We start from the raw sequence: 14,795 nt of genomic DNA on the forward strand, positions 1-14,795 counted from the left end.
CCTGAATAATCACTCCTTCAAATTAACAATCGCGAATGACAAATGACAAAGCTATCAATTTACCATCCCCCAATACCTAAGTTTCCTCTTCGTCGATCTCAGTGACCAGAACTCTAACCGAATTTCACAAGGTATAAAAGAGCAACGTACGCTTCGCGCAATTTTTTTCTTCTGTAATTGATCAATTCCCCCAATATCATTTTTTTGGGGGGTAAATCCCCCAATTTTCTTTTCCCCTTATTGATAACTGAAAGCACATTTTTCTTGCACAAATATTATCAAGCATATATAAAATTATTTTTGCATATTTTTCAATAACATTGAAAAGGTTTTAGAACACCAGGGCTTCACCATGAGCCTATCTCAGTCAGGCCATGGACCAAGTAACGTTTACATCATCCGAGTAATCGTTATTCAACCCCAATCCCTTCCACACAGCCTCCGACCCTTCAATTATATCATTCCCGCACGGCGGCTTGCCTTCGCTTTCCTCATCACACCCGCGAAACGAAACACACTCATCCACCACCTCCGCCACCACGCTCCTCCCATCCCCGCCGAAAACCCGTATCATCTGCCCGCACCTCGACCCTCTGTTGAACCACCCGGTTGACATCGCCACCACTCTCTCCGTCGCTGGATATAACTTACCGTCGCACTCCGAGGGGAACGAGTACTGAAAATCGCGGTGCTTGAGCTTGGCGGGTGTCGAGCCGCGCGTGAGCACCGGAGGGGAGCAGTCATAGAACAGACAGACGGTGCCGTTATACAGCGTGCTGCCGGAGGGTTCACAGTTTCTGTGGTCGGATTCAAGGGTGCAGAAGTGAGTCCCCACGTCTTTGCATTTTCCGCTAATGCAGACGAGCGCGCCTCGACAGTCCGAAGAATATTGACACGGGCCGTTGCACGATGAGATGGAGGCTCCGGAAAATGGTAGGAAGACGATGTATAGCAGCAGAAGAGAGAGAAACACAAAGTTTGGCATGGTAATAAGTATGTAAACTTGCAAAACTAATATGGATTATGGACGTTGAATTGGGAACTGAAATATATGCACACATTAATCGACAGGAAAACAAGGCTCGTGGGTTGCTTAGCTTTGCTCAAAGTTGAAGTAATTTTTGTGAACGTGATTAGATTCTGGTCTTGCATGTGTTGGGATCGAAAAGGGGTGGAAGCGCATATGGCCGGAACAAATTTTACACTTCTTAAAAACTGCATTCTCAACTTTGGGATTTCATGGGGTTGCTTAAATCCTGTTTTTGTGAAATACTAGATACCAGCAACACATTATACATGTTGAAGGTTGAGTCCATTAAGTTCCGACAGCCGGCCTATGCACCATCCGAGCCGTTTGTTCGGCAATCCAATGGCCCAGATCTCATCTCCACCGTGAAGCATCCAACAGTCCTTCATTGCCGAGATGAAATCTACACCATTAGATAATCGTGCACTCCCTGCACAGCACCCATCCCTTGTTCGTTGTTTAAGCGTGCGCTTGATGCTATTTTGTAATTTGGACAAACAATGGGCTGGGCCATTTTGTTAGAACTAGGGAAGGTCCTTCTCCCTTACTTTGTACTATATGAGTTTTGCCCATTAAACAAATGGTTGAGAACTGAAGTGGAAAAGGGATAGCAACTTCTCTTTCAAGATTTCGTTCAGAAATATTGCATGACAAATGAATTCTTAGGAAAAATGAGGTGAAATAAAGTAAATGAAAATGAAAATTATTTTTTCGTATGTGTTCTCTTGGGAAGTCCTATTTTGCAGGAGAGTTTTCCCGGTAGGAAAGTTGAAGCTGTGAGTCCTACAACTTTTTCAACAATCTAACACAAAAAATTACAGAAAAGCTGATTCTTATTCTTTCCGTGCAATTGAACAGGCCCTAGAGAATTCTGGTGTTTACGTTCGAGTTCATCATCATCTTCGTGTGCTGGTATGGACCAAGTACTGCCACTCTATAGCTTTAGCTACAATTGTTTGGGCTAGGCTAGCTGCTAGGTGGTCCAGAGGTGGAGTTGGTGGTGGGGAAAGCGGTGTTATTTCTATGAAGTCATATGTGCCAGCAAGCAAGCAATATTATGAAGAATAATGCGCCAAGTAATACCAGAAATGGTACTCCTACTATGGTTTTGACAAGGAATTTGACTTGATCCATTCCACTAATTAGCTAAGTAAAGGAAAAGGAAGGAGTCAGGGGTCGAGGTGTTACCTGGCTTTTCCTATTCCTATTCCTATTCCAATTCCAAATCCATGTTGTCCTGATACGAATGTTCTGTGGCTTTTAAATAGGGAGAGATCAAAGGTCGTCCTATAGATTTTGAGGAATTTTTTGTTGCAATCCGATCAACGCATCCGAACCGTCCAAGCCGAGCAACCAACGATCCGGATCAAAACAGCCTTTTCATTTCATTTTCTTTTCTTTCTTTTTTTAAATTCGTTTGGTGCCTTTGCATCCAGACTGTCGGTTGCATTTTTGGACGACCCAGATGCACTGCACGGGCACCACGTCAACGATACCTTATTTGCACCCAAAAGATTTTGGTTTTTTTGAAAACGAAAGGAAACGAAACTGCTTAAGACCTACACCTGTTGAATCAGTGAGGGGGTAATTACTTGACAGGATAAACCTGAATACTGGAAGCACCAATTAATAAAGGGGATGAGAATTGAGATGAATTTAAACTTTACAGTTATCAAATCTCAAAATTAGACCAATTGTAGTTGCGGGGCTCTAGACCAATCCAGTCGCGACATCTCTCACAGTCTACTGTTGGCACCAACCAAACTTTTTCAAGGAATATTCTTTTAACACTTTTTTTTTTTTTTCCAGCTGAGCAGCAGCAACCCCATGCAATGATCCATCTGTATGCGCACCAGTAATAGCGCTCCACGCACCACAACCAAAATGGTTAAAATAAAAACAAGAGTACCAGAACTGAAGATCAAGAGCCCAAATACCAACTTGAATTAATTAGCATGTACTCCACTATATGGTTAAAGAAAACCGACTTTTGTTTTCTTTAGCTGTATTCATTATTTTGAGTTAAAATTAGTATCTACTTCTTTCACCCATCTCAAGGAAAGAAACCAGAAGTTCAAAATTTTGAGCAAAAAGTTTTTAAGTACAACCGAAGTTGAAAAAAACTTAAACAAATATCGTACTAGAAACTGCAAATAATGAGCCAATAAAAATGAAAGATAGTTAAGTGCGTGCGAGTGCCTAACTCTACTTTTAAAAGGAGAGAATCCAAAGTTGGGTTTTTCCTCGAAACCCAAACAATCAATCAGCTACAAAAGTCCTCCTCCAACTTTTGGCATGGGACACTTGGTTATTATTTGGAGCACTTTCTCAACCCACCCAACATACACACGTATTCTCAAATCAACCATTTATTACTCTTCCGTTTCAATTTAATTGTCCATTACGATTTTGAGTGTTATTTTTAATTGCTTATATCTCTCAATTTATATTGCTAAAAATATGCAATATGAATCTTGTTTGATAGATTTTAATTATTTCTATAAGACTGATTTTAAAAACATAAAACATAATATATGTTAAGAGATATAAGCCATTGAAAATAGCACGCAGAACTGTAATGAATACTTAAATTGGGACGAATGGAGCATTTGTAATTTTCGTAGTACCAAAAAAAAAAAAAAACCATTTACCTAACACAGGTGTTCTCATGCATGAGTCATGGCTGAAGATATCCACATTAAACGGTGTTTGTATCCTAATTAACAAAACCTGATGTTGGTATATAGGCTGCATTTGAAATGACATGAATATAGATGTGATTCATAATCACATATCTAATAAGAAATCACATTTCAAACAAAGTGAAAATCTAGTCCCTGCCTTACCCAATGGTACATCCTTAGCTCAATCAATTTAAAAAGAAAATTTTGACTCCTTACATATCCGAAACCGTGAGTTACTATGTTAATCTGAACAGTAAAATCAAATTATTTTCAAGTATCGATTTACTAGGAACTTAATTTTGGTAAATGGTAATCATTACTATCCCTCATCTAGATTCCTATCATCCAAACCTAATTTATGATACTCCTTCCGTCTCAATTTATTTGTCCCCTTTTTGACTTATATATGTTTCAAATTGACTGTCTAATTTCAAAATCAGTGACTCAGATTATGTATATTTTCAAATCAATGAATTAGATTTAGTTTATCTTAATAAGTTGAAAATCCGATATTGGACAAATAAATCGAGACGGAAGAAGTAAAACAATTCAGGAAATTCTTGGGTGAAACCGTGAAACTTAAAAAATGCTGTCACATGTTGAAATTGAGACAATGGAAACTTTACTATAGTCTCAATAGGGCGACTCATGTCAGTAATAACTACACGCTGGCTTCTATTACGAAAACAACCCAAGACCTTCAACATAACTGCAGAAAAACCCAATTATAGTTTAGTAGAATACCTTTGACTCAAGGCATCAACTCAAATTGGAGTATTAAGGCAATTAATTCAATCAATTGCGGCACCTTTGACTCTGAATAATCTTGAGGCCCTTTTCCATTGAACCCTCCTGGCTGGAATCACTGTCTCCTCCCCCATCCCTTTTCCATTGATGACGCCGCTACCGCAAATTACCAAGCTCACAAATTCCGGCGATTACTTCCTCATATTTTTGCCGAGTCGCACCGTTCTATGACTCGTCAGCCGATTGATTTCGGCAACTCTCTCTCTCTCTCTCTCGCTCTCTCTGCAGCTTCCAATTCCGAAGCAATCGATCAATCCCCCGTTTCTGAATCGCATGTGCATAACGAAAATGGCAGCCGATGCGCTAGATCCCACCCCGAGCCCCCGCACCCCCTCCCGCAAGCGAGCCACTCCGAAATCGGATCGATCTCCGAAATTTAAACCGAAATCGGATCCCACAACCCCCAACCCGGCCAGCGGCGGCTACTCAACCGGATCCAGCTACAAACTCGACACGTCGGTGACAACCACTTCCGTCTCGAGCCGGACCTCCCTATCCAGCTTCCGCGACAATTTACCCGAAAACGCTCACATCTACGACTTCGCCGAAATCCGCTCCGCCACCAACAACTTCCTCGCCAGGCGCCACTCCTCCTCCACCTCCTCCTCGTCGTGGCGGTGCACCCTCCGCGGCAAAGACGTCATCGTTTTCCAGCGGAAGTTCAGGCGCCCGATGGATTTGCCGCGGCTGAGAGAGCGCTTGTCGGTGCTCTGCCGGAGCCACCACATGAGCATAGTCAAGCTCCTCGGCGTCTCGGTCTCGGGCGACCATGTGTACGTCGTTTACGATTTCGTGACCGGCGCCAGCCTGTCGGATTGTCTTCGGAACCTCAGGAACCCTAACTTCACGGTGCTCTCGAGCTGGATGTCGAGGATGCAGGTCGCGACCGACCTCGCCCACGGGCTCGATTACGTGCACAGCAACGCCGGCAGGCTGAGCGCTGGCTTCGTTCACAAGTATGTAAAGAGCGGTAGCGTGATCGTGACGGAACCGTCGTTCAACGCCAAGATCTGCCACTTCGGCGCAGCAGAGCTGTGCGGCGAGACCGCAGTCGAAGCGGCGGCGGAGGACGTCAAGTCGCCGCCGCGGGCGGTAGACAAGGGATCGGGCCGGGCTTTCGAAGGAGCGAGGGGGTACATGTCGCCGGAGTTTCGATCGTCTGGAATCGCGACGCAGAAATCCGACGTGTACGCCCTGGGCGTTTTGATTCTCGAGCTCCTGTCGGGCGAGGAGCCTCTGAAGTACAAGTTCGACAGGGCGAGCGGCGATTACCGGAAAATATCGGTGGTTGACGCGGCGAGGTACGCCGTGGACGGCAGCGGAGAGGAGGTGGAGGCGAGGGTGAGGAAGTGGGTGGACAGGAGGCTGAAGGACTCGTTTCCGGTGGAGGTGGCGGATAAGGTGATACGTGTCGCGCTGGAATGCGTACACGTGGACCGCGATAAGAGGCCCAGCATGCAACGCGTCGCTGGGAAGATATCGAAGCTGTATTTGGACTCGACGGTTTGGTGTGAGAGGGTTAGGGTTCCTACCGAATTTTCCGTTTCTTTTGCCCCTCGTTGAGGAATATGGTCATTTTTCCGGGTGAAAACGGTAAATATGAGTCTGCCCATTAATTTAAAACTCTCCTCTCTTTTTTTCTCCTTATCGTTCCAATTTTATTGGATGTCTCCGAAGGAACCTCCTTTCTTTCTTTTTCTTTTTTTTGGGTATATAATTTCAACCTCTAGATTTTATTTTTATTGTGATTTGGTGAGGTATAGGTTGAGAATGATTGCACATGGCAACAAAGGGTTGTTTAGTGATAGTAATACTATAGTCTATAACAACAGACAAATGAATGATTGTTTTATGTGACCAATTATGGTTCGAATCTGAATGATTTGTTTTTGAAGAAGTTGTTTTGATTCATGCATGGCTGAAGAAGTAACAGGCATATCTTAATAAGTACTAAACTACCAGTAATTAATTACTAGATTTGTAGTCAGATAGGGGTACCATTATACTTGCAGAACAGAAATGAAATAAGCAGCCTTGAGCTGTCCTTGTTCCATTCTAGTGTCATTACTCATTAGGCCAGATATGGTCTTATGACTGGTATTGGTCTTGGTCTTGGCCTTGGCCTTTGGCCCTTTCCTCAGGCAATTTTAAGGAAGACATATAACTGTAGTAGGAAGTGAGATTGGCTCTATGAAAATCTAAGAACCAGCTTGTGTTTGGAAAATTAAGAAATGGCCGACGAAAAGTAAATTTCTTATCAATTTATCCCTGTCCATTCCGTCAAAGTCTTCGCGACGTTTTTAAACCCATCCAAACCGTCAACTCAGAGATGCACCCAATGCGACATGTTCCCACTTCCTAGGGGTCATCAACGACCTTCTTCTACTGCTCTTGACAATCGTTCATCAGAAAAGTTCCATCTTTAGAGATCTCGTCGTCACTATCAAAATACATATAGATAGATCACTATGAAAACTTCAGCAAAAGTAATGATCTCGTCTTGTCATGCTTTAAAATACGAACAATTTCGATAAACTAAGTGGGCCAAGAAGAAAGTATATGCAAGCAAATTGAACAACTATTCAGGCCTTTTCAGGGACTGAAGATCATCTCAGCTCTAATAACGTAAACTAGTGCTAGTTGCCTCACACAATGCGGGGATTTTCTTTAGTTTTTCTTGATGAAAAACATGTGGGAATTGGTCCATTTATATATATTTCTCATGGTTGTTTAAAGAAACCCAAAAAACCAAATAGGGCCACGTACCAAGAAAGAGAAAGAAAGAGAACCAGCCCAAGCAACTCGGGCCTGTTTGATTGGGAGGATTGAGGATCGGATCGGATTAGTAGAAAACACATGGGTCTACCTTGTAAGAGATTGTTCCCTAATTTTCCATAGATAAACAAACAAGTGGGGTGGGATTGAATTGTGGTTGGGACTAAATGAGGCCAATAATCTCTCATATGGCTCACTATTGTATTCCACCTCCCCCGGGGTTAATAATCTCGGGACTAACCTATCTTTGGATAATCTTGTTACGTCAATCCAACGACCAATGTTACTACTCAAAATTTTATCCCATTTTTTATCTTCTTTCAACCAAACACAATATAGCTAATTCCATGTTATTAGCTTATTTTCTTACTAGGGTTTGTCCGTACCTGAAGACACGGCGCAACGTGATATTTAATTAGTAGTAATTGTGCAATTAATATTGTTTGAGAGAGAGAGGGAGAGCCGTAGGGTTTATGGAGCAAATCAATGGTTATGATTTATAGAGAGATAAAATTCAAAAACCGTTATCCCTTGTTATGTAGATATGTAGATGATAAAAAAAAACACGTGAACCCCCCAATATTAGCTAATCCCATGGTATTAACTTGTCCCTCATTTTCCAATCCCTCCTATCAAACACTATCAAACTGGTCCTCAACTTACTATACAAGTCACAGTTCCAATCAATACGTACAGCAACCAATTAATGAGAAGAGTTGACTTAGAAATCATCAGTCGTTTCAGAAGTCAAAAGAAGTGTAGTATTTTACTCCGTAGTAACCTCAGGAGTCGTTTGAACTCGTTCCATTACACATTTCCGCCAATCTCAAGCAACTTATTTATTTAGGCTCCGTTTGTTTGGGTGTAAAATATTTTACCTATTTTCTAGTATTTGGTTGTGTAAAAAACGAAGAAAACATTTTACATGTAAAACATTTTTCATTAATTGTATGAAAATGACTTACCCTTAAATCTTCCGTAAGTTATTTTCCGAAATAAACCCGCTGTCTTCTACTGCAATTTTCACTGCTCTGTTTCCTCGATTGTCAATCTTGATTCACGTTCAATTCCAATATTCGCAGATCTTTCTACCTTTTAAGCCCCCTCCTCTCTCTATTCACTATTTTGTCGATTTCTGAAAATATTTTTCAAGTGCCAACCAAACACCAGAAAATAAAAATTTGAACTTTATTTTCTAAAAAAATATTTTACATGAAAAATATTTTACATTGTAAAACATTTTACATCGAAACAAACGGAGCCTTAATACTTTCTTTCAATTTAATAGTTCATCGTTTTATTCTAACTAGATAAAAAATTAGTTATATTTTTAAATTCGTTATAAATTTTAATATTCAATATAGATCTTATTTGATAGATCTCGATTAATTCTATAATACAATATTTTTAAAATCACATAAAGCATAGTATAAATTATAAGATATAATTAATTAAAAAATAACATAAACTCCCAAAAATTTAGTATTAAATTGGGACAGAGCGAGTGCTTCTTCCGTCTCATTTTGTTTGCTCATGTCTCTTTTTTGGGCTGTTCTAAATTGTTTGTAATTTTTTATAATTTGAAACCACCAAAAGGGCACAATTCCAATTTTATCATTTTAGTGTAAAATGCTAACACAATTATTAAAGTAATTGTGTTGTTCTACTGGATAATTTTTTAGAAATAGATGCACTTTTCAACTCAAAGCTTTCAAGCCAATAAAATAGGAGAATTCCCGTAATGAGCAAATAAATTGGGACGGAAGAAGTAATTATTTTGTTGGTAAGCTTTTCAGTTTCTGATTAAAATACTATCGAGATGAATCTGAAAAGTAAAACAAATAACAGTGAAATTTCAAAACGATTTAAAAAGACAAAAGTAATCTGATAATAACCCAATGAATTAACCTTTTTAAATGTAACCCACACCGGCCCGCCGCACAGCGTGAAATTTAAAATTCTGGAAAAAAAATCATGCATGCAATTATGGATATATTTGAATCATTCCAAAAATGATCAATCTCTATACGTACAAGAGATATTGAAATTCAAAGTCATAAGGTATCTTGTCAACAATGGCGGACACCTTCCCGCCGCTGGCAATCAGGTTCCTAAAGCAATCCACCAGAGATTTCCTAAGCGAACCAGACGCGGGTAGCTGGTGGCAGACCCATTCCACAAGCGAGTCCATATCTTGGGTGAAATCGTGCATCTTCTGAAGCAGAAGCTCCGGTAGAGCAATCCTCTTTCTGCTTGTCACCAAAATTGAAGCTTGCAGGTACTCTAGCTTCGATTTCTCCAACTCGGCTGCTAAGCCCTCGGGAGTGTATATTCTCACCTGCATGAAAATTAGTCATTACTCTCAATGTGGCAACATTGGGCAAAAGATGGAAAAATAATTTAAAAAACAGCTAATCGATTCAACATTGGGACTCGATTATTGATCGACGACTTACGGCAGGAGAAGAACGAGTCCCGCAGCACAGAGAGAATGCGACATTGGGATCTGATGACTCCAGCCCATATAGTTCGCGAACCATGACTTCTTTATCCTCCCTGTCGCCCTTGCGGCAAACCTATAAATACAACGCCATCTTTTAGGGGAGATCGTACGTACCCAAGGAACTTAGTAACAAAGTATAATTATCTAGCTAGCTAGCTAGCAACCGGAGTTTTAACATTTACCTCTTTGAATATGGAAGATGCAGCTGGTTTTCTCAAAATAAAATGCTCAATGGTGTGAGCATTGATTATGTTACCTCCAATGTTAAGTGTCGCCTGAATTTAAACAACAATGCACTTGCCATGATTAGGACAAGGTGATTCAACATAAATTGTTGATATGCAAAGAAACATGACGACACCTACGTTGTTGTCCTTTTCTCTTTTCAAGTTACTTCTTCTATCCCATAAAGTTAGGCCACTACGAAACTACATGCAATTTTTATGTTTAAAAATAAGGTACTTATCGAATTTTTTTTTGGTGCAATATAAATCTTATTTGATAGATCATGATGAGATCTTTTGAATGGTGCAAAAAATATCGATTTTTTTTTATAGTAAATATGTTATTTTTAAGTTCAAAATTTGCATGTAGTTTTGTAGAGGACCAATATTATGGGACGGATGAAGTAATAAAAGGCCCACAATTAATTCGTTTGGGACAGCCATGCATAACATACCTTGTTCATCAGTGTAAGCAGATTTTCAGAACTAGAAGGGACTCCATATTGGAGAAATCCCTGAAAATAAAAGTTAAGTAAAACAAATGATTAGGGTTTTAGAAAAGACAAATGACGAATTCAAGAAATATTTTGTTCATCGCGCGTTCTTACATGCATGATACAAGCATTGTACATGTTGATCCAGAATGCTAGTTTCTGTTGATGATTCAAAAATCTCAAATCCACTATTTGGAGACTGGTCATTAAAACCCTGTATTTTCCAAAATGTAAGCAAGTTCGTAGACCAAATCGAAAGAAAATAGTCTATAAATTCTGTATTTCCATGCTTAAACTCCCATCTATAATGATGTGACAGGGAAAAATTAGTAGAATAGAATTCCATCGCCGCACTCAATGAAGGTAGCGTTACCTTAATTTTTGTACTAGAGGGATAGAACTAGAATTTGAGATGCATTTGGGGTCCAAATTCCTAGCTGTGAACATAACCAAGTTCTTATAGGGTCCAATGTCCCTTGGAATCGATTCTTCTGAGTTGAAAATACCGTAAGGATCTTGTTGCTTTGATTCTCTCTGTATTAGGCTGCTGGCCTTACTGATGTTGGAGCTAGTGTCGACCCTGAAGCTTCTTGAGCTCAAAGGAAAATTGGCGGACCGTGAAATGGCCCCGGACTTCTCTAGCTCCATTGCTCTTGACGTTCTGAGAAGTCTCACGAAAATGAAGATCAAACACTTCATTATGTTCTCTGCTAGCTTGTTTGGTGGCAACTTCTGGGTGCTTTCTTCTTCCGATTGTTGCTGAACTGGACTCGGGATAGGTTTCGGCGGGAGGTCTGACGAGACCTCTGCATTACTCTGTCTCTGAAATCAGTTAAAAGAAAAACGGTTTACAGACATGCAGCATTGTCAGCAATTCATTTGAAATGAGTATTGTTTTGCTTTGGAATGAACGCAGTGCGAATGGAGCAAATTAGGTGAACCATACGTACCCTTGGGGAAGGATGTGTTGGCTCGCGCAACGGTGAGGGTGAAATTGGTTTTAGCATCCCACTCTTCCTTGAAACTAACTTCTCGTCGAGTTGTCGAATTCCGACGGCCTCCTTTTGGAAATTGTTTTCCTTGTGATCAGAGATCATTGCTCTCAAATTTCCCATCAATTTCTCCTTGATACTGAAGTCATTCGCGTTGTAATCTCCTTTTATTGCTTTGCTTATGAAATGCAACGACTTGGTCTCGAATGGAACCCTTTCGCTAGCCCCCAATGCGCTGGGATTCGATCTTGGCGATGGAAGTGATGAAAATCCGCGTTGGTTGTTCAGAGCTGCGTGATGCAACTGTTCAAACTTATACTCCTTATTGGTCTCCTTTTCGCGATGCAAATCTGTTTGAAGCTGGCCGATTTGGGTTTCTAATCGAGATATCTCGTGCTCAACCATAGCTAACTCTGCCAATAGCTCTTTCGCCTGGAAGATCCATAGGAATAAGTATAGTAGTATGTTGATCATGACCTTCAAAATTGTTCTTCAATTGACTCAGACGCTCTTGTCCTTTTCAGTAGTTTTACATGATAACTTCGCTCTTACCAAAAACTAACAGAAATGCTTTACGCTTAAATTATCCTTTCAAGAGCATATTTGTAGCGATTTCTTTCAAACCTTAAACTTCGAAGTAGATAGTAAATAGATCAATCACGCTACATCGAGAAAGTGTTGAGTAAAATGTGTCGGTATAGAGAATTACTTATTGAACGCGTTTTTACCTTGGGAGGAAGGAAGTTTGGGATGGACAAAGCAGAATGACGATCATTTCGACGATGCACGCGCTCCAGTATTTCATGAACCTTTTGTTGATGATCAAGCATTGTCCGGAGCATTGTGACCTAGGACAAAAATTGTTTGAATTAACTCTCGATCGGTGGCAGCGATATCAACAGAATTTTAACAGAATATGATTTTCACAATCTCATATTCAAGATTTTCTTCGTAGAAAAAAAAGAGAGCATGATTTTCCCTTTATGTCTTCCCGTGCTTGTGCAAGTACTGAAACTGATGAATCTCGGTTAGATTTTACTCTCTGTCCCGATTTGTTTGTTCCCTTTTTGAATTATACATGTCCCAAATTGACTGTCCAATTTCAAAATCAATTAATCAAATTATGTAGATTTTCATATCAATGGATCATATTTGGTTTCCTTAATAAGTTGGAAAGTCGAGATTGGACAAACAAATCGGGATAGATGGAGTATTTCATTGTGTTCTACATTGATTGTTAGCAATCTCTTGGCAAACACAAGTACGCTATTCAACATTATCTTAACTATGCAAGAATTTTTCAGTGCAGGGTGGGTACCACGTGGCTTTGCCTACGTAGTGCCTGAGCAGTTCATCCAGACCATCTGAAAGTGTGTTGGATGGCCCAGATTGAAACCCTTTCTGTCCTCTCATCCCACCACTCTCTCTCTTCTCTCTCTCGCTTCTTTTTCTCTCTCCAAATCGAGTCATCTAAAATTAAATTGAACGATCCGAATGCATCGAAAGAATACCACGTGGTGGTACCATGCACCAGGCACTTGAAAAATTTCTCACTACTGACAAAAAGCATATATATCACTTTATTTATTTCTTCTCGTTTTTGTGCAAATCATTGGTATTGATGGGCCTTGGAGTATTTGCTATATGTGGTTGATTGCGTGGCGCGCAAAGCGTCGTTGCAGCCTTTTTCTTTCGAAGGAATCTCCGAATTTCATATAATTAGAAAAAATGATTTTGACACGCTATATTTAACAATTAACACTTTAATTTGTCTTTATCCTACGTAAAATTAGCAGATTATCTTTTATTTTGTTATATATTCATCCACTTTAAAATGGCATTCTTGTAATTTTAAATAAAAAAAACAAAAAATGAAATGCCAATAACTAAAAAAATGAAGTGCCACGGGCGTGCATGTACGCCAAAGACCCAAAGCAACAGAATAAATTTCTTTGATCGATCGGCAAGTGAGTCAAAGCAAGCAACATAACCGAATAAATGAATAATAATAGATTACATGCATGCCAATTGCCATACCTCTCTTTCAAGATCTTCTCTCTTGTGCTGCCCCGTCCTAAGCTTCTTCTTTCTCTACCAGTACCCCAAGGAAACCAAACTTGGAAAATGAGGAAAAAAATAAACAAGAAAGTGATAAATAACAGAAAATTTTAATCATAACCACATTTGGTTTCCTTCCTCTTGTCGTCAATCAATTTGAATGAACTTATTATTTTTTTTTTGGATAAGTCAATGAATGAACTTATTTTTGAAAACACATGCATTCAGTATCTTCGCAGAATGGTATTGTATTTAACATTGAGAGAAAATGATTCACAAGACATGTTTTTTGGTCTCTTCTTAAAAATGGGCTTCTCTTTTGAGACAAATCATTACAAATTAATTTCGAAATCCTCCAATCAAACAATTTCTTGAAAATGTAATTAAGCTTTAATTGCACGAATTACAAACGGAAAATTATGGGGTGGTCATGGGGCAATGCAATGTGGTTTCAACACTCTTCTCCACCACCACACATTTCTATAGCCCCATAGAAATTTGTGGTGCGGAAGGTTGTTGGATACCATATATGTGGCGGTAGCCAAGACCACTACATAGAGTCAGAATAAGAATGATGAAACAAAACTAAAAAAATAAAACACAACGTCCGCAGCATGACAATCATCTTAATCAAGAATTAATGAATGTACGTAGTATCTTCCGTACTGTATATACTCCGTGACTTATTCTGAATCCGCAGACTTTTCGAATCAAAATCGCGTTAGAGAAAACTCACAATAATCTTGTTTGGTTCGTGAACCACCAAATGCGCCGGAGTACTAGCCATGAACGATGTCGAGCCACACCAAAGCTAGTTTCGACCTGTTCCAATGCCCCAGACAAATTAAATTTCTTAAAACAGCTTGCGGGGGGGTATAGTAATCGGTTGAACGGTTGAGTATTCAAAGTGTTTAGTAGGGTACTAGGATTGGATTCGAAGCAAGTGAATTAAGATTGATTACGTACGGTTGGTGGTGGTGTTGACGTTTGAATTGAAAGGGAGATCGATCAGGTATGGGTATTGAAGCCTGAAGGAGAAGGTGAGAGGGAGCTTTCAGTTGCAGACTTCAGTTTTCATTAATTTTTTTGGAGGTATGGTGTGGACTGTGGAGCTAACCGTTGAATGTTTTGGTGGGACATCATGCAAAGAGGAGCAGTAGTACTCGTACTTGGCGTAACTTGCACTTGCCGTTTTTGTAAGGATTGGCAGTTGTGTGTATAACTATTTTAA

The 14,795-nt window shown here is 39.9% G+C and overlaps 3 protein-coding genes across 4 annotated transcripts; 1 reads left to right on the forward strand and 2 right to left on the reverse strand.

Moving 5' to 3' along the window:
- Positions 1-367: 367 nt before the first annotated feature.
- On the reverse strand, positions 368-985 carry LOC131313870 (kiwellin-like). The gene has a single exon (XM_058342367.1). The coding sequence runs from the start codon at positions 983-985 to the stop codon at positions 368-370; it is 618 nt and encodes a 205-aa protein (XP_058198350.1).
- A 3,283-nt stretch (positions 986-4,268) lies between these two features.
- On the forward strand, positions 4,269-6,412 carry LOC131314938 (lysM domain receptor-like kinase 3). Its single transcript, XM_058343897.1, has one exon. The coding sequence runs from the start codon at positions 4,792-4,794 to the stop codon at positions 6,079-6,081; it is 1,290 nt and encodes a 429-aa protein (XP_058199880.1). The 5' UTR covers positions 4,269-4,791; the 3' UTR covers positions 6,082-6,412.
- Positions 6,413-9,268: 2,856 nt separating this feature from the next.
- Positions 9,269-14,454, reverse strand: LOC131314939 (uncharacterized). Of its 2 annotated transcripts, none has more exons than XM_058343898.1 (10): positions 14,301-14,454; positions 13,544-13,597; positions 12,235-12,354; positions 11,465-11,938; positions 10,888-11,336; positions 10,629-10,728; positions 10,476-10,535; positions 9,979-10,071; positions 9,750-9,869; positions 9,269-9,631 (listed from the first exon to the last, which is right to left on the reverse strand). In XM_058343898.1, exons 1-10 carry the CDS (start codon positions 14,349-14,351, stop codon positions 9,317-9,319), a joined length of 1,836 nt encoding a protein of 611 aa, XP_058199881.1. In that variant the 5' UTR covers positions 14,352-14,454; the 3' UTR covers positions 9,269-9,316. The 2 variants fall into 2 exon arrangements, with proteins under 2 accessions (XP_058199881.1, XP_058199882.1); XM_058343899.1 differs by having other exon boundaries at positions 13,544-13,622; positions 14,301-14,437.
- Positions 14,455-14,795: the final 341 nt, after the last annotated feature.

Source organism: Rhododendron vialii, chromosome 13a, assembly GCF_030253575.1.
Source record: "Rhododendron vialii isolate Sample 1 chromosome 13a, ASM3025357v1".
NCBI lineage: Eukaryota > Viridiplantae > Streptophyta > Magnoliopsida > Ericales > Ericaceae > Rhododendron > Rhododendron vialii.